This window comes from Magnolia sinica, chromosome 6 (assembly GCF_029962835.1).
Source record: "Magnolia sinica isolate HGM2019 chromosome 6, MsV1, whole genome shotgun sequence".
NCBI lineage: Eukaryota > Viridiplantae > Streptophyta > Magnoliopsida > Magnoliales > Magnoliaceae > Magnolia > Magnolia sinica.
The window spans coordinates 84,926,522-84,953,408 of record NC_080578.1 but is presented as its reverse complement, the minus strand read 5'-3'; the positions used below and the strand labels follow the sequence as shown (position 1 = coordinate 84,953,408).

General features: G+C 40.9%; 1 protein-coding gene across 2 annotated transcripts in view; it reads left to right on the top strand.

Annotated features, from left to right (window-relative positions):
- The window catches only part of LOC131248974 (uncharacterized), a 66,732-nt gene extending 40,138 nt beyond the window's left edge, over positions 1-26,594 (top strand). Inside the window, exons 8-13 of one of the 2 annotated variants that reach the window (XM_058249509.1) lie at positions 14,470-14,622; positions 15,755-15,823; positions 16,888-16,989; positions 24,304-24,474; positions 24,556-24,635; positions 26,227-26,594. In XM_058249509.1, the coding sequence (XP_058105492.1) occupies positions 14,470-14,622; positions 15,755-15,823; positions 16,888-16,989; positions 24,304-24,474; positions 24,556-24,635; positions 26,227-26,281 (630 nt within the window). In that variant the 3' untranslated portion in view covers positions 26,282-26,594. Of the gene's footprint in view, positions 1-14,469; positions 14,623-15,751; positions 15,824-16,887; positions 16,990-24,303; positions 24,475-24,555; positions 24,636-26,226 lie in introns of both variants that reach the window. The other variant, XM_058249508.1, reaches the window with a different exon arrangement.
- The last annotated feature ends 293 nt before the right edge of the window (positions 26,595-26,887 follow it).

Genomic DNA, 26,887 nt, shown 5'->3' with positions numbered 1-26,887 from the left:
AAATTTTGATTTTTTTTTTTTTCAATTTTCCACAACTCAGCCCATCTCCTCCAAATCTTGATATTGAAGCTCCCAATCCATGATTTTTTTTTTCCATGTAAAACATGAAAAATCATGGATTTGTAACAATTTGACACTAATTCAACATGATTAATAAAAAATAAAAGGACTGAAATTCAAAAATGCTCACCAGATCGAACATGTGAAATATATCTCACTACTTGTGCGTTTCGTATCGCACTGGTGGGATACAAGATATATCGTGGGATATATCGGCTGATATCGTCGATATTTAAAACACTGTTTGTACCACAATATGTTACCTTTGTTGCCAACTTTTTTTGTGTTTGGGGGAGGTGGAAAAAAGATCTCATGAAGTAGGATTATGGGGAGAGTACCTCCTACAATTTAGGGCCACTTAGAATAACCATGAGAGATTTCACCTGTTTTATATTTTACGGGGTATGTGTTGATTTTTATTTTTATTTTTGAAGATTGAATATTTATATAAATATAAGGGAGTTGAAGCAACCTTGGAAGAAAACGAGGCACAAAAAAAGTAACTAGACAAAAACAAAAAAGTAAACAAAAAATCTACCAGACAACCATGCAACTCAAGACAAAAGCAGCTATACAACTCAAGATAAAAAGAAGACCTTCCGTTGAAGATAGAAAGCAGAAACATCTGTAGTATCCTAAAAGAGGGCATGATAGAACTATCACGAAGATTAAGACCTAGAGACCAGTCCTTTAAATCTCGAAAGATCTAATCTGACACCCTTGAAGAAGTAGAGGAGATGTTCTAGAGGCAACAATTGTTTCTTTCTCTCCAAATAGCCTAGAGAGAAGCCATCACCAGTAAGCGCCAAATAACTTTGAAGTCTCTACCAACGCCTCCTCCATGCCAGGTAGGGCTGAAAGTTGGGTGGGTTCAACCCGACTGGCCCGACATTGAGTTGGGCTTGAGAAGGATGTATCGGGTTTGGTCTCAGGCCTGGGCCATACAAACACCAACCCGATAAAACTTGGGTTGGGCTCGGGTTGAGGTCTCAGGTTGCCCGACCCAACCCGAACCTGATCAATATATAAGTTCCTTATAAATTAATTATAATTGAGTGCGGATCGTCTATGTTGAAGGCACAGGAAAATCCAATGTGGTCGGGTTTCATTAGTCCACGTCATTTCTGATGACTCAAGCTAACAAGATACACCGGATTTCTCTCTCCCAAATAGATTGCTTGATACACAATACAACTTTTAAAGGAGTAGTTGTCCTATATTTTAGCTTGTTTGTCTAGAAAAAAAAAAAAAAACTTCTTTACAATAAATAACTATATATATAATCAATAAAATTATAGGTACAAAAAATAAAACGTATATTGAAAATATAATAAACTAATGTAATAATGAAAATATTAGCATATATATACCCGACCAACCCAGCCAACCCGATTGAGACCGCTTGGGTTGAGAATTCCCAACCTGAGGTTGGGTTGGGTTGGGCTAGGGTTGAGCACCAACCTGACCCAACCCGCCCGACTTTCAGCCCTAATGCCGGGCGAACAACATGCTAGGAATCGAACTAGGCATCCCTGAGGGGGAATGAAATTGATCAGGATAGCAGACCATTCTTTGTTCACATAAGGGCAATGCAGGAAAAGATTGATAGATTTAACATTGCCAAGGTAGGGGAGTCAAACATTGGGAGGATCATTTCACGGGGTTGGAAATTATCCACTGTGAGGATCCTTCCTCTCATGAGGAGCTAGATAGACAACAGCCTTGGAGGGAGCCCCATACGTCCAGACAAAGGAAGGAAAAGCCGAACTCTAAGATGGGGTAGGACCATGAATGACGTGTAGGAAGGATTCAGAGGCGAAGCTGCCTGAAGGAGAAAGTGACCAGGAGGAGTCATCCACCCCCAAGTTGGGTTATATTCCTTGGAGAAACTTTAAGAGCTCTAGGAAGGCGTTGATGTCGGTCTCCGACAGGCCTCTCCTACAAGGCATACATCAAGCTGTTGAATCGATAACAGAGAAACAATTAGCCACAAATAAGGAAAGATTAAAAGTCACTTTGGCCAAACTTGGAAAGACAGAAAGCAAGAGGTTTGTTAGAGATCCATTGGTCTAGCCATAATCTGATCCTAGTCCCATCTCCCAGGCCGAGAGAAATTCCTTCCGAAAGAGGGGCCGAAGGTTAGCAATGGCTTTCCAAACTGAAGAGGCTTTGTACATGGAAGAAGACTTGGTGAATCATCCTCCCTCCTCTGTACCATATTTGCAAGCAATGTATCTCTCCATCGTTTTCCTGTCTCAGTTCCAAAGTGTCAAAACTATTTCCCAAAGAGAACCAAATTGACATCAGCTAGGACCCTAATGCCTGTAGCCCCTTCCAAGTGGGGTCTGCAGGCCTCGGACCAACTGAGAACATGAAATTAATGGCTATCTAAGATTCCAGAGAAAGTCTTTCCTGAATTTATCTATCTTATTTAAGATGGGACTTTGGACAACGGAACAAAGAGAGAAAATAGGATGGGAGGTTAGACAAAGCCACTTTAATCAATGTAAGTTGCCCCTTAAGAGACAGAAAACAACTCTTCCAAGGGGACAATTTTTGCTCCAATCTCTCGATAACACCATCCTAGAGATGATTGGCAGGCTTGCCGATGCAAAGGGGAGGCTCCAAGTACGGGGACGGAAAATAACCAGCTTTGCACCCGAACACCTCCACCAGGCTGGAAAGAAAAGAATTAGATATATTGATACCCAAAATTTCACTCTTGAAAGGGTTAATCTTGAGACTTGAGATGGCCTCAAAACAGTGGATCATTGTCTGCAAGTCAACAACAACAGATCAGTGTTTTTGGTAGTGCTCATAGCATATGCTATGTAGTGTAGCGTAGCTCCTTGGTAGTGTAAGTTGCAGGGCATGTAGCATACATCATATGTATCATGTAGCACAGGTAGCGTACGCTACTTAAAATATCCTTTTTTAAAAGTTTTTCTTCTATGTTAGTTCACGACCTATTTGAAAATGGCAGTGACTGATCCCCATCACACGTGGCACTACATTCGATCAATCCAGACCATCCAAATTGTTGTCCATGTCATGAATTTGTGATGTTTTATTTAAAAAAGAAAAAAGAGGTCACACTTCGAGATGTCTTAAGGCAAAGAGACAGAGATATTGCATGGAAATATGTGGTTGACAATCCAGATTTGTAGTCAAGAACTCATAGGAATTATGCATTTTGTAAAATTTAACATATTTTCTTATTATATTAATTAAAAAATATTGAGTATTGTGTAGCTTACGCTACACTATACACTACACGCTATTTAAAACATTGCGACATATTCAAAGGCTTCATAGAAAAGAAGTGTATCATCTACAAGGTTAATGTGGGTAGTAGAGGGACTGGAAGGAGCCACTTTGAAACCACTGAAAAGACCAATAGATTCCCCTTTTGTTAGCATATGACTAATACCATTAGAGTCAATTACAGAGAGAGAGAGAGAGAGAGAGAGAGAGAGAGAGAGAGAGAGAGAGAGAGGGTCTCCTTGCGTAAGCCCCTTAGAAGAGGTAAGGAAACCTTTCAGAGAACCATTAACAAGCATATAGGAGGCTAATGAGAGACAAGAACGAATTGAATTCCTCCATTTCAGACCAAATCCTAACCTTGCCATCAAGTAATCAAGATAGATCTAGTCGACATGGTCAAATGCGTTTTCTATATCTAATATGCATTGCCTTATGTTTCCCAAGCTGGAATCCCTCAAGTTGATGCTTCATAAAATAAGGGGTAGGTTGCACCCACCACTACTCTCCCTTCTCCCATTCTCCTCTACTTGTTTAGTGCAAAGGAATGAAGTTCACCCCTTTTGATTAATAAGAGGGGGCTTGTAAGCAAAGGATGGTTGTAACAAATTTAGCCCCATTCAAAGGGTTAGGATCATCTAATTGGTGTGATTCTTGCACCATGGCTTACTCCTAATGGTACTATTGTATGAACTTGTCCAAATTGATGTAGGTGTGTGTATGGGCATTTTATTTGACAGTTTTCTGGGGTGCTTTGATACCGATGTATATAGCATAGATGAATAATAGGATAATCAAACCACAAATTGAAAGGATTGCATGTAAAGCTAGATTATAAAGTCTAGATTACAAAGACTAAGACTAATAAGATTTATAAGAGCCTCTTGTTTGGAACTCCGTAGACGAGTGAGAGATGACCCCCTTTTATAGGCTAGGAAGGTCCAGATTTTACAAGCTTTGAATTACACTACAGTGACCTGCCGACAAAACAATGACTTATAAAAGACAAAACTGCTATAGTGTTATTTTGCCAACACAACAATAATATGCTACAGTGTTACTATTCTACCGACACAACAATAATATGCTACAATTACTTACAAACTGCTATAGGATTGCTACAGTTTGACCATTCCAGCCGTCTATAGTGACTTCATGCTGCTGACATGGGTCTTGAATGAGTCCGTCGGGTGTTCCTGTTGTTAGTCATCCCATTCATCCGATCCTGAGGAAAGAGGGTTGCCATCAGAATCTAAGGGGCTTCCAATGCCGACCCATGGAGAGTCGGGAGTCTCATCTACTTTAGCCATACTTCCATGTTGTTCTAAGAAAGTGAAGGAAACATTGTTGAGATTCAACATTTTGGCTAAGGAAAACATAAAATATTCCACAATTGTTGTTATGATGTCGGGCAAGATTGAGGGATTGCTAAGCTTGGGTTTTTGATTGAGTAATGGATGGTGCATAGTTTCCATTGGGAGTGGGGATGAAATCTCTGGAAGTGTGGAAAGTCATTAGCACATATATGCCATAATGGGTGTCGAGGAGAGTTTCCCATTCATGTAGAGGGTGGAACCATTGCAACCATTTTGAAGTGTTCAGTTGGTTTCCGTGAAGAGGGCAACCCAGCTGGACCTGAAGAAGATATACAAATAGTCGTGGGGCATCAAAGATGACAACCATGGTATGGGCCTCAAAAAGGTAGTAAAGGACATAGAGAACTTTACGGAGATGGTAGAGATTTCTGAAAGATAATGGTGTGAGGAAAGGTTAATCGGGGTGAGGAATCCTGTCAAAACATGATTATTTTTGTATAGATGAATTTCCAGAAACCGTTGGAAGTTATTGGTACTCCTGTGGGTAAATAGGAGATGAGCAATGAAGGAAGATCTGGAATATGATCAATGGGATAGATGCAGAGTGGGATGGGAATATGGACAAAGCTTTGGTGAGGGAGCGTATGACGGGATACGAAGTTCGCCAAAGAGTTCGCCTTCCCTTTGATATGTTTGATTGTGAATGTCCACTGGAAAAACCATTTTGCCCATCGGAGTAATTGGCTTAGAGGAATCTGCTTCTGCTTAAATTGGAGCATTTGTGGAAAGGAGGACATGTTCATCTCTATTTGGAAATGATGCCTGATGAGATGATACTGAAACTTGTTAATCCCCTTTTTTACTGCTAGGATTTCTTTGAAGGTAAGAGTGATAATGCTGCTTACTTTGGGAAAAATTACCACTCTTGTAATTGCAGATGCGACGCTGCCAATGGAGTTCCTTAAGAAGAATGACTCCCCAATGAAGATCATTAGCATCAGTCTGGAGGATCCCTGTGCCATGAGCACTAGGAATCTGGAGGGGAGATAGTTGCGTCAAGCAATTCTTCAGGGTTTGCAGAGCACGGGTGTGCTTTGTTGACCAAGGTGGAGGGTTTTTTCGAAGCTACTGAGAGAGTAGTCCTCGTAGCTGAGCAATGTGAGGAACAAACTCAGAGACAATTTGCAATGCCAAGGAACTACTCAATCTGCTTCCTGTTGGTTAGCTCATCAGGAATAGTTTGCAACTAAGTAGCAATATGTGGTTGTGACTTGTATTTTTCATTGACTATGTGCATCATGAGGAAATTAATTGTAGTGTGGGCAAAGAACAATCTTCTTTTTTAAGATCATGATGCCATGTTTGGAAACTATCTCATAAAACTGCTGGAGGAGTTGGAGATGTTCATCCATGGAGGGCGAGAATAGTAGAATATCATCTATGTAGACTAATGCATGCTGAAGGATTGGCTAGAAGATGGTGATCATTGCTTTTTGGCACACAGATGGGGTTGTCTTTAATCCAAAAGGGAGAACTTTCCATTGATAATGGGCATCTAGGATAGTGAATGCCATCTTGTGTTGATCCTCTAGATGAATGCTCAGTTACCAAAATCTTGCCTTAAGATCAAATTTAGAGAAAACACATGCATCAATCAACTGTTGAAATAGTAATGTGCGATGTGGCAAGGGGAATTTGTCATTTTCCAAGAAGGAATTAAGCAGTTGGTAGTTTATGACCAATCATAATTTTCCTCTAGTCTATTTAGTGCGCTTGTTTACATAAAAGGCCTCACAAGCCCATTGCGATGACGTGGGGCTCGATGAGGCCCTAGGCTAGGAGATCATTCAATTCTTTTGTTGCCAGGTGCAGGCAGTGTTTAAATTATTGGCGATATTATCGAATTGTCGCCGATAATTTTGGTGTCGCTAGAGTTGCGACACCAAAACTCCCTATTTTCGTTTCTCTTCCTAATATTGCCGATTTTTCAGCGATTTTATTGATTTTTTGCGAAAAGTCCAGTTGTCAGTAGTGTTCGCAATATCGTCGCAATCCAACGATACGAAACACGTCGGAAGAAATATTCCGAAAAAATCGGAAAAAGAGAGAGAGAGGGAAACTTTCAATAGGGTGGATTTCCACACTTGTAGAATAGATTGCCCTGATTGGAAGCTGCGTTTGGTGGGCCATTTGAATCGAAGCTCGCCATTCGTAGGTTACTGTAAAGAAAATCTCGATTCCCTTTTTTTCTTTCTTCTATTAGATTGTTACTTGAAAACAGAATTGATTTAGGAAGGAAATGCGAAAAAAAAAATCAAGAAAAAATCTAGAGAAATCCGGAGATTTGGGGAAGATTTTAGGGGTTTTAGGGTCTCTTGGATAAAAGAAAGGGTTCGGAGCCCTTTTTTATCGGGTGCAGATGCGCTACTGACAGGTTGAGTAGCCAGACTCACTACCGAAGTGACATCACCAAGTTCTGTGGGTCCCACCATGATGTATGTTTTGTATCCACATTGTCCATCCATTTTGAGAGACCATTTTAGGTCATGAGCCAAAGAATGATTCAAATCCAAAGCTCGAGTGGAGCCCACCACATAAAAAAGTGGAGAGAGTGACGCCCACCATTAAAAATTTCTAATGGCCACAAAAGTTTTCAATGAAGCTGATATTTGTGTTTTACCTTATTTAATGTTTGTGTTAACTTATGAATAGATTGGATCTCAAATAAACATCACGGTGGACCTTAGGAAGGTTTCAACGGTGGGTGTAACTCACTCCACTGTTTTCGGTGGTGGGGTCCATTATAGTTTTGGATCCGCCTAATTCTTTGGATCATGCCCTAAAATGCTCTCTCAAAATGGATGGACGGTGTGGATACAACACATACATCATGATAGGACCCACATAACTTGGTGACATCACTTTAGTAGCGAGTCTTGCTACTCAACCTGTCATAGATAATCCATGTCCTTTTTTATCGGGTACGGCTACACGAGGCACGTAGGCATCTTTTCACACGTGTAATGGGTCTCCAATCTGAACGGTTCATGTGATGCGGCGTCCCATGAAACTCCTAGGGACCAAAATTTACCCTGATCTAAAACTCTAGTGGGCCATAGCAAAGAAAGATGCAAATCAAGGGAGAAAAATGTTTTCTTTTATAATGGCCCACTGAAGTCTTAGATGAAAGCAAAAGTTGAACTATAGAGGTTTCATGGAGTGCTGCATCACTTTGACCGTTCAAATTTTGGACTCACATCACATATGATGAGTTCTCAAAAAGTTCTCACGATAACTTTGCTTATGGGAAAATCAGCATTGGCGCAGATCTAGAGATGGATGGTCCTGTCAGGGCTTTATAAGGCCCACCATGATATATTTGTTTTATCTACACCATTCATCCATTTTGATATGTTATTATAGGGAATGAGCCCAAAATGTAGCCAGATATGAGGCTCAAGTGGTCCACACCACAGGACGTTGTGGTGGGAATGATATCCACCGTTGAAGCTTTCCTGGGGCCCATCATGATGTTTATTTTCCATCCAATTTGTTCATAAGGTCTAATAGACCTTGGATGAAGGGAAAACATAAATATTAGCTTGCTCCAAAACTTATGGGCCCCACACAGTTGACTCAGTACGATAAGCGTACTGATTATATGATGCGCACGTGTGACTTGTTTGTATTCGTGGATTGATGGGTCCATGTTCTGTGGGGCCATCATAATGATAAATATTTTATCAATGTTGTCCATTTATTTTGATAGATAATTTTAAGGCATGAGTCCAAAATGAGACAAATCTGCATCTCAGGTGGAGCACATTAAGGGAAACAATGGTGATTAAATGCCCACCATTAAAAACTTCATTGGGTCATTGTAATGTTTTTTTTTGCCATCCAACCTCTTGATCAAGTCACATAGATCTTGATGAAGCGAAAACACAGTTTAGATTATGTTAGATTTTGCCACATGTACATCTCTATCATGCAAAAACCACATTGATTGGATAATCCAATCCATCCTTGATTTGGCATCTTTGAGTTTATTTACTTTTACGTGTCTTAATTACTGTATTCCCACTGCATTTGTAATATATAAACTCATTTTGGTTGCTATTAAAGTGATTTTTTATGGCATCGCATGCTTTTTGGGTCCCATTAAATGAAAACTTATTATGTAATGTATTCTTTTTGCAAATTTTTATTCCTAAATATGTAAATATGTGTATTTAGGCATGTCTTGAAGTTTCACTGAAAAATTCCATTGTTTTCCCCATGTTTCCCTCTTTTTCCCCACATTTCTGGTTATCGGCGATAACAATATTATATCTTTATCTCTGGCTAGCAAAACTTGTAGGGATACCGACAACTCGAACACTGGGTGTAGGTGCTTGGGGAACATGCCTTGGTGAGACACTTTTGTTGGGTTTATGTCCTCATTGCGCTTGAAAGGGAGGCGGACGAGGAACTCAGGATTTTTCCTAAAAGGGAAGGGGTGTTTGGACAGGAAGGCAGACGAGGAACTTAGGATTTTGCCTAAAAGGGAAGGGGTGTTTGGACAGGAAGGCGGAGTGTAAGGCAACACAACAATCAATCTCTAATCGTTCCTTGATTTGGTCGAGTGTGAGACTGAATGTATATTAGTTTGGGATTATTGACCAAAGAATGGAGTACTACTTGTGTATGAGGTCATTTTCAGTCCATCGGAGATGGTTGGGCTTGTGAAGGATGTTGAACCCTATGATGAGGTCTTTGCCAGATAAGTGAGAGTTGAGAAAGCAGTGGCGGATGGTGAGGTGAGGAAAAAGTTGGAGGGTGATAGGCGGATTGGTCAAGCTGGTATAGAATAATTTTCCATCGATTGCTCGAAAGGCTTAGGTGTGTGGTTTCCAAAGGGAGGATGGAAGGATGTCAGGATTGAGAATGGATGCGGAGGCACCAGTGTCAAGTAAAGTGATAATCGGGATGGGATGTGCATATTGTTCTGTCAGGAGCCAGACTTGAACCATAGGGACTGACTGAAGGGAGGATAGAGAATCACCAAGAATGGAGAAAATTCTGTTAATTCCTTGAATTTCAAACTGCTCATCAGAGTCATCATCAAAGTTGTGATGACTATGCTGGATATCCAAAACAAACTCTGGGTTATACTTATCACACAGATTCGAGGTCAGGAAAATCTGCATTTGCCAAGGTAGTTGTTTTCTGTAGAATGCTACATTGCGCTACCTTGTACATTTGTGGCAAGTTTTAGAGAAGTGCCCTTTCTGGCCGCATAGATAACACTTATTTGAAATGTTTCTTAGAGTTGTACACAAGTCGATCTGAGTTGAGCTTGGCACAGCTCGGCTTGGCTCGACTCGGTCCTCGAGCCTGTCTGGCCAGCTTGGCTCGGTTCGGTCAGCAGCTCGGGCCAGTTCGAGTCGAGTTTGTGCATGTGCGGCATTTTATCAAACACCTGGAATGCGTCTTAAATTTCTCAGAGAATGCAAAACAGTAACGACATTGTACAGGTATTTCATCAAACACCCGGCGTGCAACATCAAAATCAAACAAAATCAGGCACCCAACAAGTAGCATCAAAATCAAACACCCAACATATCCATTCTTTCCTTGCCAAAACTTTGTTGAATCATTTCATCAAACACTTGGCGAACAACATCCATATCAAAATAACCGAGTCACCGATCTGATTCGATTTGAGTCGAGTCGAGCTCGGGCAAGCTTGAACTCGGCTTGAAATTTTTTCGAGCTCCAAAAACCAGCTCAACTCGGTTTGAATCCAACTTTGAGCCGAGGTGATTCGAGCTTTTTTGAGTCGAATTGAGCGAGCTGACCGAGCTAACTCGACTCGTGCAACTCTAGTGTTTCTTCTGAATTTCTTTCTCCAGAAGAAATGCCATTTTTTGCTGCGCCTTTTCCTGGTCGGAAAATGTTCTCGTTTGTCTCGCCTAGAGGCAAATTGTGGCAGCTTCTTGAAATGATGCTTCTTTTTGTAAGAGCAATCATAATCCTTTGGATCTTGGCATCTAATGGAGAGATCAGGCCGGTTACATGCCGAACCAAGTCATTTGCCAAGTTGTTCGACATGGCGCATGAATTTATGCTAGTTGCACAGCTTCTCGATAGCTTGAATGCTGAATTGATGAATGAGGCGAAAGGAAATCTGCTGCAGGTTGTGGCCTTTGAGGGTTAGCAGCTTTTGAGTTTCATCGCCAAGAGGTTTTGGAGAGAGTTCAGATAAGTCAGCTTTAGATTAACATCATTGATACCGTTGAGGATGTAAAATCTTCGTGACATGGTATCATAGTGCTTTTCGACGTCCTTTCAGTTGAAAGAACACATCTTGGCCTTGAGGAATTCATCTCGGGTTGTTTCTCGGTAAGTCTGGATAGAGCCGATGAATTCGTTATAGATAAGACCCATGAATGCTTCAAAGACCAGGGAATGGAGAGCCTGGAGTTGTCTGTATTCTCCAAGGCTATTCCACCATTTGCGAAGGTGGTCAGCAAGGCGACCAACAAACTTTTGAATCATACGGGCAACAGTGGCATTGGGCGTATGCATTTCGGCGGCGCACCAAGAGTACATTTCAAAAACATGAGTTTGCCATTGTGAACGGGGAATATCATCAGTGGTAAACAGATGTTTTTTGTCAATCGTTTCAGCATAATTGACTTTGGTGGGTAGTCATCTGCCATGTGGCGGTGGAGGGTTGGCTGCCTCATATTCATCATCATACATGTCTTGCAGAGTTCCTTGTTGCATGAGCAGCTGCCGGTATTCTTCAGTGGAGTCGGAAGAAGAGTCTGCATCTGTAATTTGAGCACTGATAGTCATAGCAGGGGATAAAGGTGATTGGATCGATGTCGCATGAAAGAAAGAGGTGATTGGGTTGAGGTCTGTTGTGGCGACTGAAAGGGTGGTCAGGTCTGGGACGGAGAAAGTTGTAATGTTTTCGGCTAGATAGGATGGAGGAGGTATGTATGATGTGGACTACTGGACTTATGAGGTTTGGGACGGGAGGAACGGGGAGGCCGTACTCGAAAGGTGGGCGGAGGTTGAGAGAAAGATGCTATAGCCGGGGTAATAGGGGTATTTCTGGAGAGATGGAGGGAAGGGGTCTTGAAATGGGTTTGCAGTCTGGTAATGGAGTTTGAGGTTGGTGCTTGATGTTCAGAACATAAGGTAAAGAAGTGGGGTGTGAAGAATAGGCTTGAAAGAATGGTGATTGTGGAGATGGTGAGGCCAAAATGGAGGATAACTGATTCTCCAGAGACTTCTTTTCTGCTTTCTTTTGTGCAAGAAGTGGGCTTGCAATTGTCCAATTGGCGAATGTCATGGCAATTTAGTGTAATTCTTGTTCAAGAGCAGAAATTTGTTTCCACTATTTCTGCCAGGGTGGACAAGTCAGAATTATTCTGAGAGAGCATCTGCTGTTGATTTGCCAAGATCTGTTAGAGAGCTTGATTTTGATGGATTACATTTTCTGCTTGCCAATTTAAAGATGCTTCAGTGGCAGAAATCCACTTTGGAGTTCCATCTGAGTCTGCTCCTGCAGGAGTTGTGATCTTCTAGGCATGTTTTACTTGTAGGTGAGGGAACTCAAAATCCTCAGGAGGAAAAGATGGATGAGATGTTTGTTGCTGTTGGGCAGGTTGGGATTCAAGAAAAGCTTCGAGAGGTGACTCAAAGTGTTGCATTGGTGGTGACTGGTGAGTGGAAGAGTAGGTGGGAGCTTTTGAGGTGAGCATAGACAAGGCCTTTTGGTAATAAGATGCAAGAGATGGCTTTGGCGGAGGAGGCTTGTGATGCTCAAGTTCCAAACGTGGTTCTGGTGGAATGGATGATTTGGGTTTTCTGTTCTTGGGATAAAGAACATAGTAGTCGAATTTTCCAGATGGTTCACCAAGTAATCCGACTTCTGCATCTCCATTTGCATCTCATTTAGCAAGTTCTTGTTGGAAGGAAGGCTTTTGCTTTTTCTTCCGGTATTTACTTCGCCAGTTATCATCATCATTGTCAAACATGTGCTCAATACAGTCTTCACAGTCGTGGACGTCATACAAGATGTGTCCTGAGGGACTCTTGCCTTAATAGATCGGCAAACTATCAAAGTCCATCCTGACAATTGGGACGGCCAGAGAGTAAGTGTTTATCTCCGGAAGAGGCGTGGAGAAAACATTTTCTGTTGTAACAGTAGCTCGAAAACTGGTTTCAACAGAGCCATCTTTCTGTCGTCGGAAAAAAGGGTTGATCATGTTGCACAACCTGTGGGTTGGAATGAAGTTGTTCATAGGTCGTGACCCAACTGAAGGTAAAATGGCTTCGAGGTGATCATTGGTGAGCTGTCGTGGAATAAAGGTGCAATGAGGCACTCCTTTGTTTTCAATAGAGAGCATAAGGGCTTCTTGGTTTTTGCTCAGACCAGGGATTGGAAGATCTAGCGAATAATTTTGGACCTGAAAAGCCACTCGATAATGAAGAGTGGTGGCTATAGATCCCGGGATCTGCTATCCTCCAGTGAGCTGGATTTGGACCTTAAGGGCTTTAAAAAAAAATGCTCATCACGTGGGGACATGTTGTAGTTTGGGAACAGAATAATGAAAATAATTCATGCTTTTAACGTGGTTTCAACTGTACCAATGGTTGCTAGCTGATAGATACTCTTTGAACCATGAGTCTAGCAGAGCGATTCTGGAAACAACAGGGAGACCTCGTCGACTATGAAAAGTAGGAGCTAGCCTGACAGCACCAAAGTGAATATGGTATATCCGTTATACAACCAACCTTGATGAAGTTCTTTGGAAAGGTTCGGAGTCACAGATGACTCCTTTTGATTTGCAAAAATCGGGTGTTGATCAAATTTAGAGGCACAAACATACTCTTTGATGGAACTGGGATTCTTTGATGGAGGGACAATCTGTTTGAGAATCCTTTGAGCAGTGTTGTCCCGGATATTACCATATATAGCGTATGGATTAACAATGGGATATTGGCTTGCTGGGATTTTGGGATCAGGAAGGTATTCAATTTCATAAAGATAATCTAATTTAGAGGCAGTTTTCTGGGGCGCTCTGATGATGAGGAGAGCAAACAAAGGCGATTAGAGACGTTAAAAATGATGAATCAACATCAACTATAACCCCTAGCCTTCTAAGCTAACAATGCGGGATCAATTCCTTGATACAGGAGATGACATTATGCTTCTGAAATTTGAAGCATCTTTGTACCGCATGTTATGCCCGTTTTAGTGGAATTTCGATTGTATATTGCTTCCTTTTTTGGTTTGGGCTCCAAAGTAAAGGAAATAACAACTGGATTATCAAGAAAACTGTGTGCAGTTTTCTTTACCCTCATGTTCTCTGTGAAATTGGAATAATTTACTACCACAGTACTTAGTGTATTTTGTAAAGGTGTGAGTGAGACAAGCTATTATCTGAACCGAGTGTTTCACTTTTGTATGAGATAGCAGTTCACTAAGTCTGATTGAAATCTCCAAATTATATTACACGGTAAGTGGGAAAATTTCACGATCTTTACATTTGTTGTCTGACTTCTTCCCCTTCCAGTAGATGAACAAACTTTGGTCATGCTTGCTGTTTCAAAACTTCTTAATTTTACTTCTTTTCATGACTCCAAACTTGTGTACATGTGTATATGGGTGTTTTTGTGAACGCTTGTATGTGTGATTGCTTGAATTATGCTGCAGAGGGAAGGATATTATTGTGATACGTGGAGAAAACTTTGTGATTATATTCATGCTTCAGGTTTTAAGATTTCTTTCGTTTCTTGTTGTTGTTGTGGTTTTTCTTTTCTTCAACCACAGGATGGTGTGAAGCCAGTACAAGTTGCCGCCACAAGAGGTCATCGTCGAGCAGTCGAGATTCTCTTCCCACTGACTTTTCCTGTTCAAACTATTCCTGACTGGAGTGTTGATGGAATAATCAACTATATGCAATCTGAAGCAGACAAAGAGCAGGTATTTAATTTAATTTATGAGTTTTATTTCAGAATGATGAAAATGCTCTCAGCTACACAAATGTTCGAAATATCGGTATCACGTTATATATCGCATCCTTGAGATATAAATACGTATCGGTTATTGCACGGGATATATCGTTTGTATCGGGTAATTTGTCGCACTTTTTGGGAAACATAAGAAAACATTGGGAAAATGGTTGAATTTTTCAATGAAACTTCAGATATTGTTAAAAAAGACCTCAATACACACTTTTGAATCATAACATCTTAAAAAAGAAGTGCACATAATAGGTTTCCTTTGTATAGTGTCCTAAGCTATGCTTTGTATGACTGAACTAAAGCAATTATATTCAAATTGAATGCATAACATTTAGAGTGTATGTGATGATCATTTCATCAAACACTCATAAATACTTCAAAATTAGTCTCAATTGACAGCTGGTTGAAGGAAAATTTCAAAAATAATAATAATTTTTTATATTAAAAAATAATTTTTATTTTTCAAAAATTGACTAGACTTAACAAATCAGTGGATCGGCCCTCATACACGTTTGATTTCATGTAATTTGGGAGAAATTTGTGAAATTTCAAAATTTCCCTAATTTTTCCAAATCGGACCACCTACACTCAAATTTCAAAATTATAGTGTATGTGATGATCATTTCATCAAATACTCCTAAATACTTTGAAATTAGTCTCAATTGACAGCTGGTTGAAGGAAAATTTTGGAAAAAAAAACATGGAGAACATGAAGAACCAATGGATATCAAAATCAAAGCTCTAACTTCATGATTTTACATGTAAAACATGAAGAACCAATGAATTTATAACCAATTGACACTGATTTAACATAATTTCAACAAAAAAAGGAATAAAAAATTGAAAATGTTCACCGAATTGAACACATGGGATATATCGGCACTACCTGTGCGTTTCGTATCGTACAGATGGGATACAAGATATATCGTGGGATATATCAGTCGATATCATCGATATTTAAAACACTGGCTACACCTTAATAGTGTATGGTATAGGCTTCTGAAAGTGCATCAGGAGGTGACATTTTATCTCTTTCTTCCATATAGTTCGTGCATGCTTGTATTAACTTTGGGCAGAGCCACATGTAGCAGGAAGCTGGAAGTTTGAAGAAAGATGATGTGTCAAAGAATACCAACTCACAAAAGGCAGAGCTTGTTGAGGTGCCAATCTTTATTGTCTTGATTTTTTTCTCTCTATTTTGTTGTTTTCTTGTAGCATAAATTTGTGGAATGTGGAGTCTTTGCTCAAAATGTTTGGTTGGATCATAGTTGTTAGCAACAGGCTGGGTTTGTTAAAACCTAGAACATTCTTTGACTGGTAATGCTTCCTCATAGTTTTCTTTATCCCTTGGTGTTTTTGGGAATTAGGATGTCACATAATTCACACAGATGAACTTCAAAATCACATATATCAATCCTGCAATAGTACATTGAAGCACATAGTAAAAATGGCACCTGCACTTTATAGTACATTCTTTGAGGTATTATAATTGATAAGAAGCAGGTACTATAGGATGCTCTACAAAAGAAACGAGACTTCTTTTTTTTTATATTCTACCTATCACATTTTTTGTTCTGCTCATCAGTGGTACAGGTGGACCTACTTTTTACATTATCTAACTCATTCTGGTGGGCCACATTGTGGCATGGACCATTCCCTATCTTCCCTATCAGATGATCCTGGCAATCTGATTTGATAAACAATTACAACAATTGGATGGTTTTGATCATCCAGTGGGGGAATTTTGTGACGTCTCCCATCCACCATGGATCCAACTGTGTACACTTTGGGCAATCAAAAGGTGGGGCCCACATGTAAAGTTTATCTTGCCAAGCAAATGCTTGGTCAGACAGACATTTTATGTTTCCCCACTATCATTTTGTTGTTGGCACCTTAAGCCTTCGGAGGTGCTTACCTGTAGGATTTCTGTCAAACCTTTTTGCATTCTGAAACCAGATCAAACTAGAACATCTGACTGAATCAGATTGAAAGCAAGCCGTACCTTTTTTTGTTCTCTGGGCGAGCCGTACTCTGAACCCACTATTTAAAACCACGTATGAAACCGCTAAGATGTATGTATAAGAAGGCTGACTTGGGGGTCCCAGCTCTTTTCGGTTTTGCCATAGCTGCAGACATCTCAGTGCATAATAGTAAATTTGATATCTTAAATCTTCTATATATTGCTTTTGTTACAACTCTTAGAAGCGTTCAATGATTTACTCAGGTAACACCTGAGGCGAAGAAGAAATCTCTAGAGGCAAAATCAAGAGGAGAAGAGGCCTTCAGAAGAAAGGATTATCTCTTGGCAGTAGATGCTTACACACAGGTAGTTCTTTCAATCTTTATTTATTGTAGACATGCATGTATTTTCCTGAACAACAGATGGTTTCTAGATATGACTTAAATTCTGACATCAATTGTCTCATATAACTCAGAAAATTAATAGTGTGCAACTTAGTTCCACCAGTTTGCAACTTTCTACTTCCTACACTGGGCGTTGAAAGAGAGAACTGGTTGAGCTTTTTGAGGCCATTCTATAATTTTATGTGTGGATACACATATACTCTACTGGTCCATGCTTAAGAGTACCAGTATCATATTGTGTCAAAATGTTGATTGTTGATGCTGATTCCAGATACATGCTAGACATACCATATACAGTATCATATTTATTTGGTTCTTTATTTCTAAACTACTGGCAATTTGTCATGGTATTAATGTATAGGGAATACCTTCATCCATAGATTTGTGTGGTTCTGTAAAGGCTAAGGGGTTATTACAGGCTCCGAAAGCTACTTGTGCATGAGGGGTACTTTGCAATTGCATTTGTGGAGCCAAGCACTAGAGTTGTGATGGCCCCCGTTTTTTAGGCTTGTTTTATGTAAAGTGGGACCTTTTCTTCCTTTACTTTATCTCTGATGTTGCATCTGGATTTCTTTCTCCATATGGAGAGTATGGAATGTCAAGACGACTGTTTTCTAAATAATTTTAAGTTGGGTTTTCACTTGCATGTAGGAGAGGAAGTGTTTTTTTCATGATTTGTGGTTCCGCCCAACTCATTTGGTTAAAGAGAATCTAGGCCCTCCTCGGTTTGAGACCTGTAGTTTTTTCTAGGGTGTTTGGCAAAGATCAAAGCTATTTACTTTTCTTACTAGTTTAATGTTTGGCAAAGATCTAGGCCCTCCCCATGTCCCAAATAAGACATTTCTCCTTGGATCTCCAACACGTAGAGGTCTTTACCCCCGAAGTGACACCGGAACATGTATCCAACTTCAATGAGGAAGAAGACAACGAGATCGGCTTGACACCCTCCTCAGATAATGAGAGTATTTAGGACGTTCCCCCCCTTCTCTCTACCCTAATCTTGCTTAAAGCATCGAAGAACCATGTTCCCAACTGCCTTGTTGCCCTCAATATTTTGGTAAATGTCTTTCTCACCCCTCTATCTTCTCCTTGTATGTCTGTCTTTGTGCCCTCTTCTTCTGTGGATATAGGCTCATCACCGATTGATCCTTTTGCCTTGGTTAACCTCCCGCCAGAATCTGTCCTCAAAGGTGGTGAGGGCGACTATCAAGTCAGGATTTCAACATAGGAAGCCCTTGATGACCCTCCCCTTAGGACAACGTTTAATTTTGAAGATTCCTCTTCTCAACAGGGGGGGTTGTTTCCTAATGTTATCCCGATGGAAGTTTCGGAAGGGTTGGTGGAAGCTATCAAAAGAAAACGGTGGGTCAAGAAAGTCGTTGGGCATGTTGAAAGATTGTTGGGTGTTGTGTTTGGAGATGTGGACAACGATTACATAGCCCTCTTTAAGCCAATTGCAGAGACAAGACTAAAAGTTTCGGCGGAAGGGGCCTCTCTGTTGAGAAACCCACGATCCTCTCATAACAGGGAGCGAGTCAGACTTGATGCTACTGACTCGGGAGAGTTGGAGACGACTCCCAAAGAGAAGAGAAAGGGACGAGGGGCTAAATTTGTTTCTCAATAAAGATCCTCTTATGGAATGTGCAAGGTTTTGGCTGCCCTCATAAGTGGTCTCAAGTGAAGGAAATGTGCTCTAGGTCTAAAGCCAACATCATTGTCTTGTCTTGCAAGAAACCAAGCTTCAATCTATGGATAGGCATTGTCTGTTCCATTTGGGGAAGGAAGGGGATAGAATGGAAGGCCCTTAATGCCTTAGGATCTGCCGGAGGTATTGTTATTTTGTGGGATCACTCCAAAGAACTATGAAAGACAAGTGGATTGGTCAATACTCTGTCAACGTCGTCTTTCGTGAGCCTTCTAGCTTTCGATGGGTGCTCTCTGGGGTGTATGAGCCTTCTACTCCAGCCACTATATCTCTGTTTTGGGCAGAAATGTCCTCTCTTTAAGGATTGTGGAGTCTTCCTTGGGTTTAATGTTGTACATTTCTCTTATGAAGAGTTGAATGGAAAAGGAACTTCTGCTTCTATGAGAGGTTTTGCTGATTGGGTGGCCAGGCATGGCCTTCTAGACCTCCCGATGGGAACGGTTAAGTTCACCTGGTCTAATAACAAGATGCCCCCCGTCGATGTCCCTTCTTGATCGATTCCTTGTTTCTTCAGACCAGCTCCATAAGTTTAGCTTCGCCCTCCTGAACGGGTTGCCTAAACCTATCTCTAACCATTGCCCAGTCTTGCTTGAAACGGAAGAATTAATTGGGGCCCAAAACCTTTTAGGTTTGAGTTGGCTTGGTTGGAAATAAAAGGTTTTTAAGGATCTCGTTTTTGGATGGTGGTCTTCTTTTCAGTTTGAGGGAACTGTTGGTTTTATGTTGCATAAGAAGCTTCAGGCGCCGAAAGAAAATCTCAGATCATGGCACCGAGATATATTTAGAAAGAGGGATGAAATAGCTTCTATTATGGCTTATATCCAGGAATTGGATCTGCTTGAGGAAGTGCATCAACTATCTGAGATGGATAATGAATCCAAATCTCTACCTCTCATCTAAGTATTGTGCGAGGTTAAAAGAAGAGAAGATCGAAAGGTGTCAACAGTCAAGGGCCACATGGCTTAAAGAAGGGGACTGTAACACAAAATTTTTTCATTCCATGGCCAATGCTAGGAGGAGATCCAACTCTATTTCTTCCATCATTGTGGAAGATGCCATTCTTTCAGATAATACCTCTATTACCTCTTGTTTTGTTAATTTTTTTTTCTCTAACTTGCTTTCTTCTGACAATATTTGTAGGCCTCCTTTAGATTATCTTACTTTCAGGTCCTTATTAGAAGAGGATGTCGAATTCCTAGAACTCCCCATGCAGATTGAGGAGGTAAAAGAAGCTATGTGGGGTCTCTGACAAAGCTTCGGGTCCCGTTGATTTTTCGTTGGCCTTTTTCCAGGCCTTTTGGGATCTGATTAACTCGAATCTGATGGCTTTCATAACAGATTTCTCTGAGCATAATAGGTTGGCTACTGAGTTGGGAAGTAAATTCATTGTCCTCATCCTGAAGGCGGGAGGAGTGCAGAACATGAAGGACTTCAGGCCTATTAGCCTCATCGGAAGCCCCTACAAAATCTTGTTGAAAATCTTGAGCCAGAGACTTGGATGTGTTATAGCCAAAATTGTCTCCCCTTTCCATTTTGCAATCGCCGAAGGGAGACAAATTCTGGACTCTCTACTCATAGCAAATGAATGTTTGGATTCGCAAGCGAAGTCCAAAAGGCCGGGTATCATATGCAAATTGGATGTGGAAAAGGCTTACGATCATGTCGATTAGTCTTTCTTGGACCAAATGTTTTATCGTATGGGCTTTGGATTCAAATGGAGAGCCTGGATGAAATCTTGTATTAGGTCGCCTAAATTCTTTATTCTCATTAACGGCTCTCCCTTTGGGTATTTCAGTGCCTTTAAAGGTCTTTATCAGGGAGATCCTCTCTCCCCCTTTTTGTTTGTCCTAGTCACAGAGACTCTCAGCAGCATGCTTTCTCGAGGGCAGGAGATCGACCCTCCTCTTTTGCGATATCTCATCTGCAGTTTGCTGACAATACCCTCCTCTTTTGCGAGGCAGATGAAACCCACGTGGCCCTATTGAGTATGACTATCTCCTGGTACCAGGTTGTTTCAGGTATGAAAATTAATCTATCCAAGTTTGAAATATTTGTCAATCTATAGCCTGAGGCTTGTTCTTCCTTGGCTGGATCCTTTGGGTGTAAGGTATGTCAACTCCCTACTTTCTATTTGGGTTTGCCTGTGTGTTAGCAAGCCTCCCATTGCTCTGTGGGACAAGATTATTGGAAGAATGGAATGGAAACTATCCTCTTGGAAGCTCAATCTTTTATCAATGGGAGAGAGACTTAAATCTCATTAAGGCTTCCCTATCTAATCTCTCAATCTACTTCCTTTTCTTATTTAGATGCCCAAAATCTGTGATTATTAAAATAGATAAGATAAGAAGAAACTTTCTTTTGCAGGGGTGGCTCTTCTAGTGGGAAATTTCCCCTTTTAAATTGGAAAGAGGTTTGATATTCTTATGATAATGGAGGGGCAAACATTAAAGACCTCCTATTTAATGGGTCTAGAGATTCGGGTGTGAGGAAGATTGTCTGTGGCGCCAAATTATTGCCACCAAATACAGTGTGTCTTCATCTGGATTGTGGACCAAGCAATCCTCCCTATATTGTGCCTCTTTCCTATGGAAAGGAATTGCTAAAGTTGCCACGCGTATGTTTGACAGAATATCTTTCTCCTTGGGTAAAGTAGATAGAATTAGATTTTGGCTGGATAACTGGCATGGCAGCAGATTTCTGGCTGAATCATTCCCAGCTTTGTTCACTATCTCTGTGAACCTTAACACTACCGTTAGAGAGTGTTTCTCTCTGCATGACAGTGGTGGGATTTTGAATCCCACTTTTCGTAGGAATCTTTTAGACGTAGAGATATACAAATTTACTTCTCTAATCTCTTTTTTGCAGGAAGCCCCTGTTCCTCTATCCTTATCGGCATTCTATATGTTGGTCGATATCGCCCTTTGGTATCTTCTCAGTTCGATCCGTCTACAAGTCGTTGGCAGCCTCATCTCTCTCAGCTCCCTGCCACACCAGTTCTGTTTGGTTCTAAGGAGCCCTGCCCAAGGTTGCTGTGTTTGGATGGCTAGCTGACAGGAAAAGAATTATCACGATTGACAACTTGAGGAAGCGTGGAATGCAACTTCTGAATGTCTGCCTTTGTCTCCGGGCAGAAGAAACGATGGATCATCTTCTGCTTCATTGCCCGTTTTCATCTGACATCTGGATGGAGTGTTCCTAAGCTTCGGGGATATCCTGGGTCATGTCAAGTGGTATTGATGGGCTCTTCACTGGGTGGCATGGGGATTTTGGAGGAGCTCTGGGCAAAAGAAAGTGGAGGACAATCCTTTTGGCAGTAATATGGGCCATATGGGCTAAGCACGGCCCACGGGAGGGTGGAACCCATGAATTTGGGGCTCACGAGGAGGGTTCGGCTGAGGACCTAACCCATGGACTTGGGGCCTAGGCTATGACATAAAGGGATTAATTCACCATGCTCTATTAGTTTGAGCTATTAGAGCAAGTGGTTAATTGTCCTGCATTAGAGAGCCCACACGTCAACCCTTGGAGTAGGGCCAAGGGAGATGCACACCATCCACAAGGTGGACCCCACACATGTGATGGAAGGAGGGGGAGAGTTGGTTTTTTTTTTTTTTCTTTTTTTGGTGGGGGGAGTGGTTGGTCTAAAGCTATCCCTCTGGGATATGATCTATTTAGAAAGAGTTTAGGGTTTCAGGGAGACACCAATAATGGTACTCTACCATCCTACATTCTTAGCTGTCCCTCTGGGATATGATCTATTTTGAAAGTGTTTAGGGTTTCAGGGAGACACCAATAATGGTACTCTACCATCCTACATTCTTAGCTGTCCCTCTGGGATATGATCTATTTAGAAAGAGTTTAGGGTTTCAGGGAGACACCAATAATGGTACTCTACCATCCGACATTCTTCCATATGCCCTACTACATTGTGAGTCTGTGATCCTGCCTTGTCTCATGCTCCTTAATTTATCCAATCCCTTCACTGTCATGGCCATCTACCAAAGACCTAATGCCCATGCAGATAAAATGGACCCCTAGTATTAGACCATCAGATCATTATTAGTGTGATCAAAACCTTTTTAATAGTTAAAATAAAAGTTTAAGGGTTGAAAACACTTGTAAAACCTTTTGCTTACTAGGCTCAGTGGAAAAACCACTTGATGAACGTTTGATCTCTTAAATCTAAGCCACAAAAAAGTTTTTAGAAAACCAGTTGATCTCTTATTGGCTAATGTGAGTCTCAATGGACCTTGATGGGTGTGCCTAGCTACACCTACTTTTATTGGCCACATGATAACCTTGTAAAAAGAGTTGAAGCACAAGTAATCAAGACCTTGAACCCTTACGTGTCCTAAGGTCTTAGAATTAATCAATGTCAGTGCATCCTCAAGTCGATCATAATTCAGACATGATGGGCCCCCTGGTCTAGAGACGTGACCTCGATCCACCTATGCGTCTAATAGGGCCACTCAGGATCCTTTATCTATGGCACACTCACACTCCTATGAGGGAGAATTTGGGGCTTTCACACTCCTATGAGGGAGAATTTGGGGCTTTCCTCATCCATGATGATGCTCGTCAGGCCAATGGTTTGGATCCACTGGATCACTGATGCACTTCAAGAACCTCGAATAACTTCTAGTTGTAACAATTGACTAACATGCAGCAAAAACAATAGAAACTAATCAGGCAAAAGGTAGATTGAGAAATAACTATGATAATTGTAGATCAATCCCAATTTATTCAAGAACTGAAGTTCTCAAAATTCCTGATGTGAATTGTGATGTGAATGCTAGCATGCATGATAAAAAATGTGAATTGTAACCTACACAATTGTTTTAATGTCTCTTGACTGAGAATCTGACCCAGGCTCTACTACTTCGACTGTTAACTTATTTCCTAAGTAGACAAGAAATGCTGGCCAAGAAAAAACTCCTCAGCTAACACAAACTTCCTACGGAAACTTTTAAGAACTTGTTCAAATTGAATATCCCACTTATAATGAACTTTGACCTCTTTACTAACTCTCTCAAGCATCCTCTGATTAACCTAAGTGCCACGTATGGACCATGGTTAACCAAAAAACACCCAACGATGACTTAATCGATCTTTACGGACCATTAATGGGGAGCCTACATGATGACATCAAGGCCAAATCTCATCATGTGTATGTACACTACTGGTAACTTGGCCGTAACTTGCTCAATTCTTGTGTGAATCTCAGAGTCTTGGTTCCATGGGAAAGGTAAATTGATGAGCCACAAATGTATTGAATTGGAGGCACCAGTAAACTGTACACTTGCTGATGATCAGAACCCTAGAATTCCTCTTTCAAAGATGCTGCTGTTTGGTTCCTTCTCAAACTTTCAGAAAAAGAAACAATCTTTTCACTAATAGTGTTATAGGACTCATTTGCTCGATAAATTCCTGTAAAGGTTCTAGTATCACAGCTGATTGGTTGCATTGAAACAGTTGATTATTTCAGATGCTTAGGTACGCCTCTTATTGTGTACAATCACCTGCACCAAAGCATTCAACTTTGTAATGATCGTTTATGTGATGGGCCTGCAGGCAATTGATCTTGACCCCAGTGAGGCTACTCTACTATCCAATCGAAGCCTTTGTTGGATACGGTTGGGACAAGCTGACCATGCCTTAGCAGATGCCAAGGCTTGCAGAGCCCTAAGACCAGACTGGCCAAAAGCATACTACAGGGAAGGCGCTGCTTTACGCTTGTTGCAAGTATGTTTTTTCTTCTGTTCTCTTTTACAATATCCTACTGTATTGTCAAATGAAGTTTTCTGCTCCCCATTGGTATTGCAGAGATTTGATGAAGCAGCAAATGCATTTTATGAGGGCGTAAAGCTTGATCCTGAAAACAAGGAACTTGTAAATGCTTTCAGGTAGTTATGACATGAACTTTACCTTGTCTTTTCCACTTTCTGCTGTTGATCCTAGAACTGAACCTTCCACATCCCTTTTTGAACTTTACAGTTAAATCTTAGTTCCCATTGGTGCAAATTTTGTGGGTCTCCACCCAATGGGTCATTGGACCTGTCCCGACAACTAGTGGGTCTGGGTCCGGAATTTACGACCATGGGGCAGGTCTGGGTCCAAAGTTTGAGCTGAATTGCTAATTGGGCTGGTTTGGGTCCTCTCAAAATCTACCCAATCCGGGCCCAGTATTTAAGTGGATCCAATTTGAGTCATACTAAAATGGACCTGACCCAGGCCCAAACCTAACCAATTTGCACCCTATTAGTTCCTAGAAACATGTGAAGGCAACTTGCTAAAGTAGGATTCCACTCTTCTGACATTTGTGCCTGAGGCCTGAAAGTCAGGTTCTTCATGTCATATTGTGAGAAACGTATGTACTGAAAATGGACTGTTAGAAATAATGACTAAAAACCTGCCTGATAAGCATCTGGATATTGCAAATGTGGCCGGAATAGGGTTTAGAATCTCTACTCTGATAAGATTCCACCAGAGCTCTGGAGGGTATAGCTGGATGTCCATGTTCATTTATGAGTGCGAGTCACAGGGAACTGTTTTCGTTCTCAAGGGAATGTAGGTCATGGACACGATTTCCTTGATGCATAAGTAGGGTTGTCAATTCACCATTCCTATTCGAAACCTTGATTTTCCCAGCCCAACTGATTGGCAGCCTTAAATTGCATGAGAGGAGTCGAGTTGGGCCACTCAAAGAGTTGCATTTTTTTTTTTTTTTTCGGGGGAAAGATTATGCACTGTGTGCAGTGAGAGTCAGTGGGCATGTATCTCCTATTGTCCTGCAATGGTGGGCCAGAATCTTACCATGCATTTGAAAATGGACTTTTGAAATTTTCCAATTTTGAAATGCTTATAGATCCCACCATCTTTATTGTTTTTTTTTTTTTTTTTGTTATAAAAAAAGGATTTTATTTTATTTTATTTTATTTAAAAGGAGAATAAAAGGTAACTTGGCTTCTCAGCAACAGCCGAGTAATGCATGATGGCTCTGCTTGTTGACCCTCCAGTCAAAACTACAGTTTGTAGAACAGATCCAATAGGGAAAAAAAAGAAAAGAAAAAAGGTGATACACTGGTCAATCAATCATATTTTTTTGGCCCACCTGTACGTATGTGATCCACCTTGCCCATTGTGGATGGAAGAATGAAGATAACTGTAGTGTACAATTGGTTCCCCATTATGTGGACCATGGGCTGTAACTTGCAAGCTACTAATCCTGTACGGTAGATACTGGGCATGACCCATCTTGTGATGGAGCCCATCAGATGACTGGCGTAGGTTAACTTGAAGGAGGGCAGCAGCCCTACCATTGATGGCATCCATCAGATAATTGCTGTAGGTTAGCTTAAAGGAGGGCAGCACCCCTACCTTTGATGGCATGGAGAGAGAGGTGGGGGGGGAGGGTGGAAGGGTTCTCCTACAGACCTGCTAACACTGTTTATTCTAACCCTCCACCATTTTCTTTGGATGTTATTATTTCAACAGGGAAGCTGTTGAAGCTGGGAGGAAATTTCATGGCACAGACCAGCAAAAGTCATAGGAGTTAATGATTTTCTTAGTGGGCAGGCCCGGCTTGCGAATCAAAAGCACAACTATGAAAGAGCACATCAATTTTTCTCCCATGTGAAATATTGCAAATTTTATTCTGTTTTATGTTATTGAAACGCCTTTACAAGTCTTCAAAATGGGTATGTATATATAGAAATACCCCTTTTATTTGAGGAAAAGGAGAAGGAAAAGAACGAAAAGGGAAAACTCGGAGGAACATTTAGACATGCTTTTGCTTTTGCTTTTGTGAATGGTTGGTAATTTTTCAGCAGACAGTAGGAGTGAAACCTACAGTCAAATTTTTATTTCCTTGCGTCTTTAAAATTTTATTTTATTTATCTATCAAGTGGTGAGAGTTCTTGGTCTATGTATCAAGTGAGTTACCTGATACTCTGGCAGTTCTGATAGTTGATACACAGGCACTTGGCACATGTGTACTTGAATTAAACCAAATTGCAGGAGCCAATGTAGATAGGTTATCCAAAATTCATATTGATTGAACAGTCATAACTGTTCTTTGGCAGGCATCTTTCTTTTTTGTTTTATTTTTTTCTTGAATTAGTATTGTTGACTATTTTTCATTTCGACATGTAGGCTG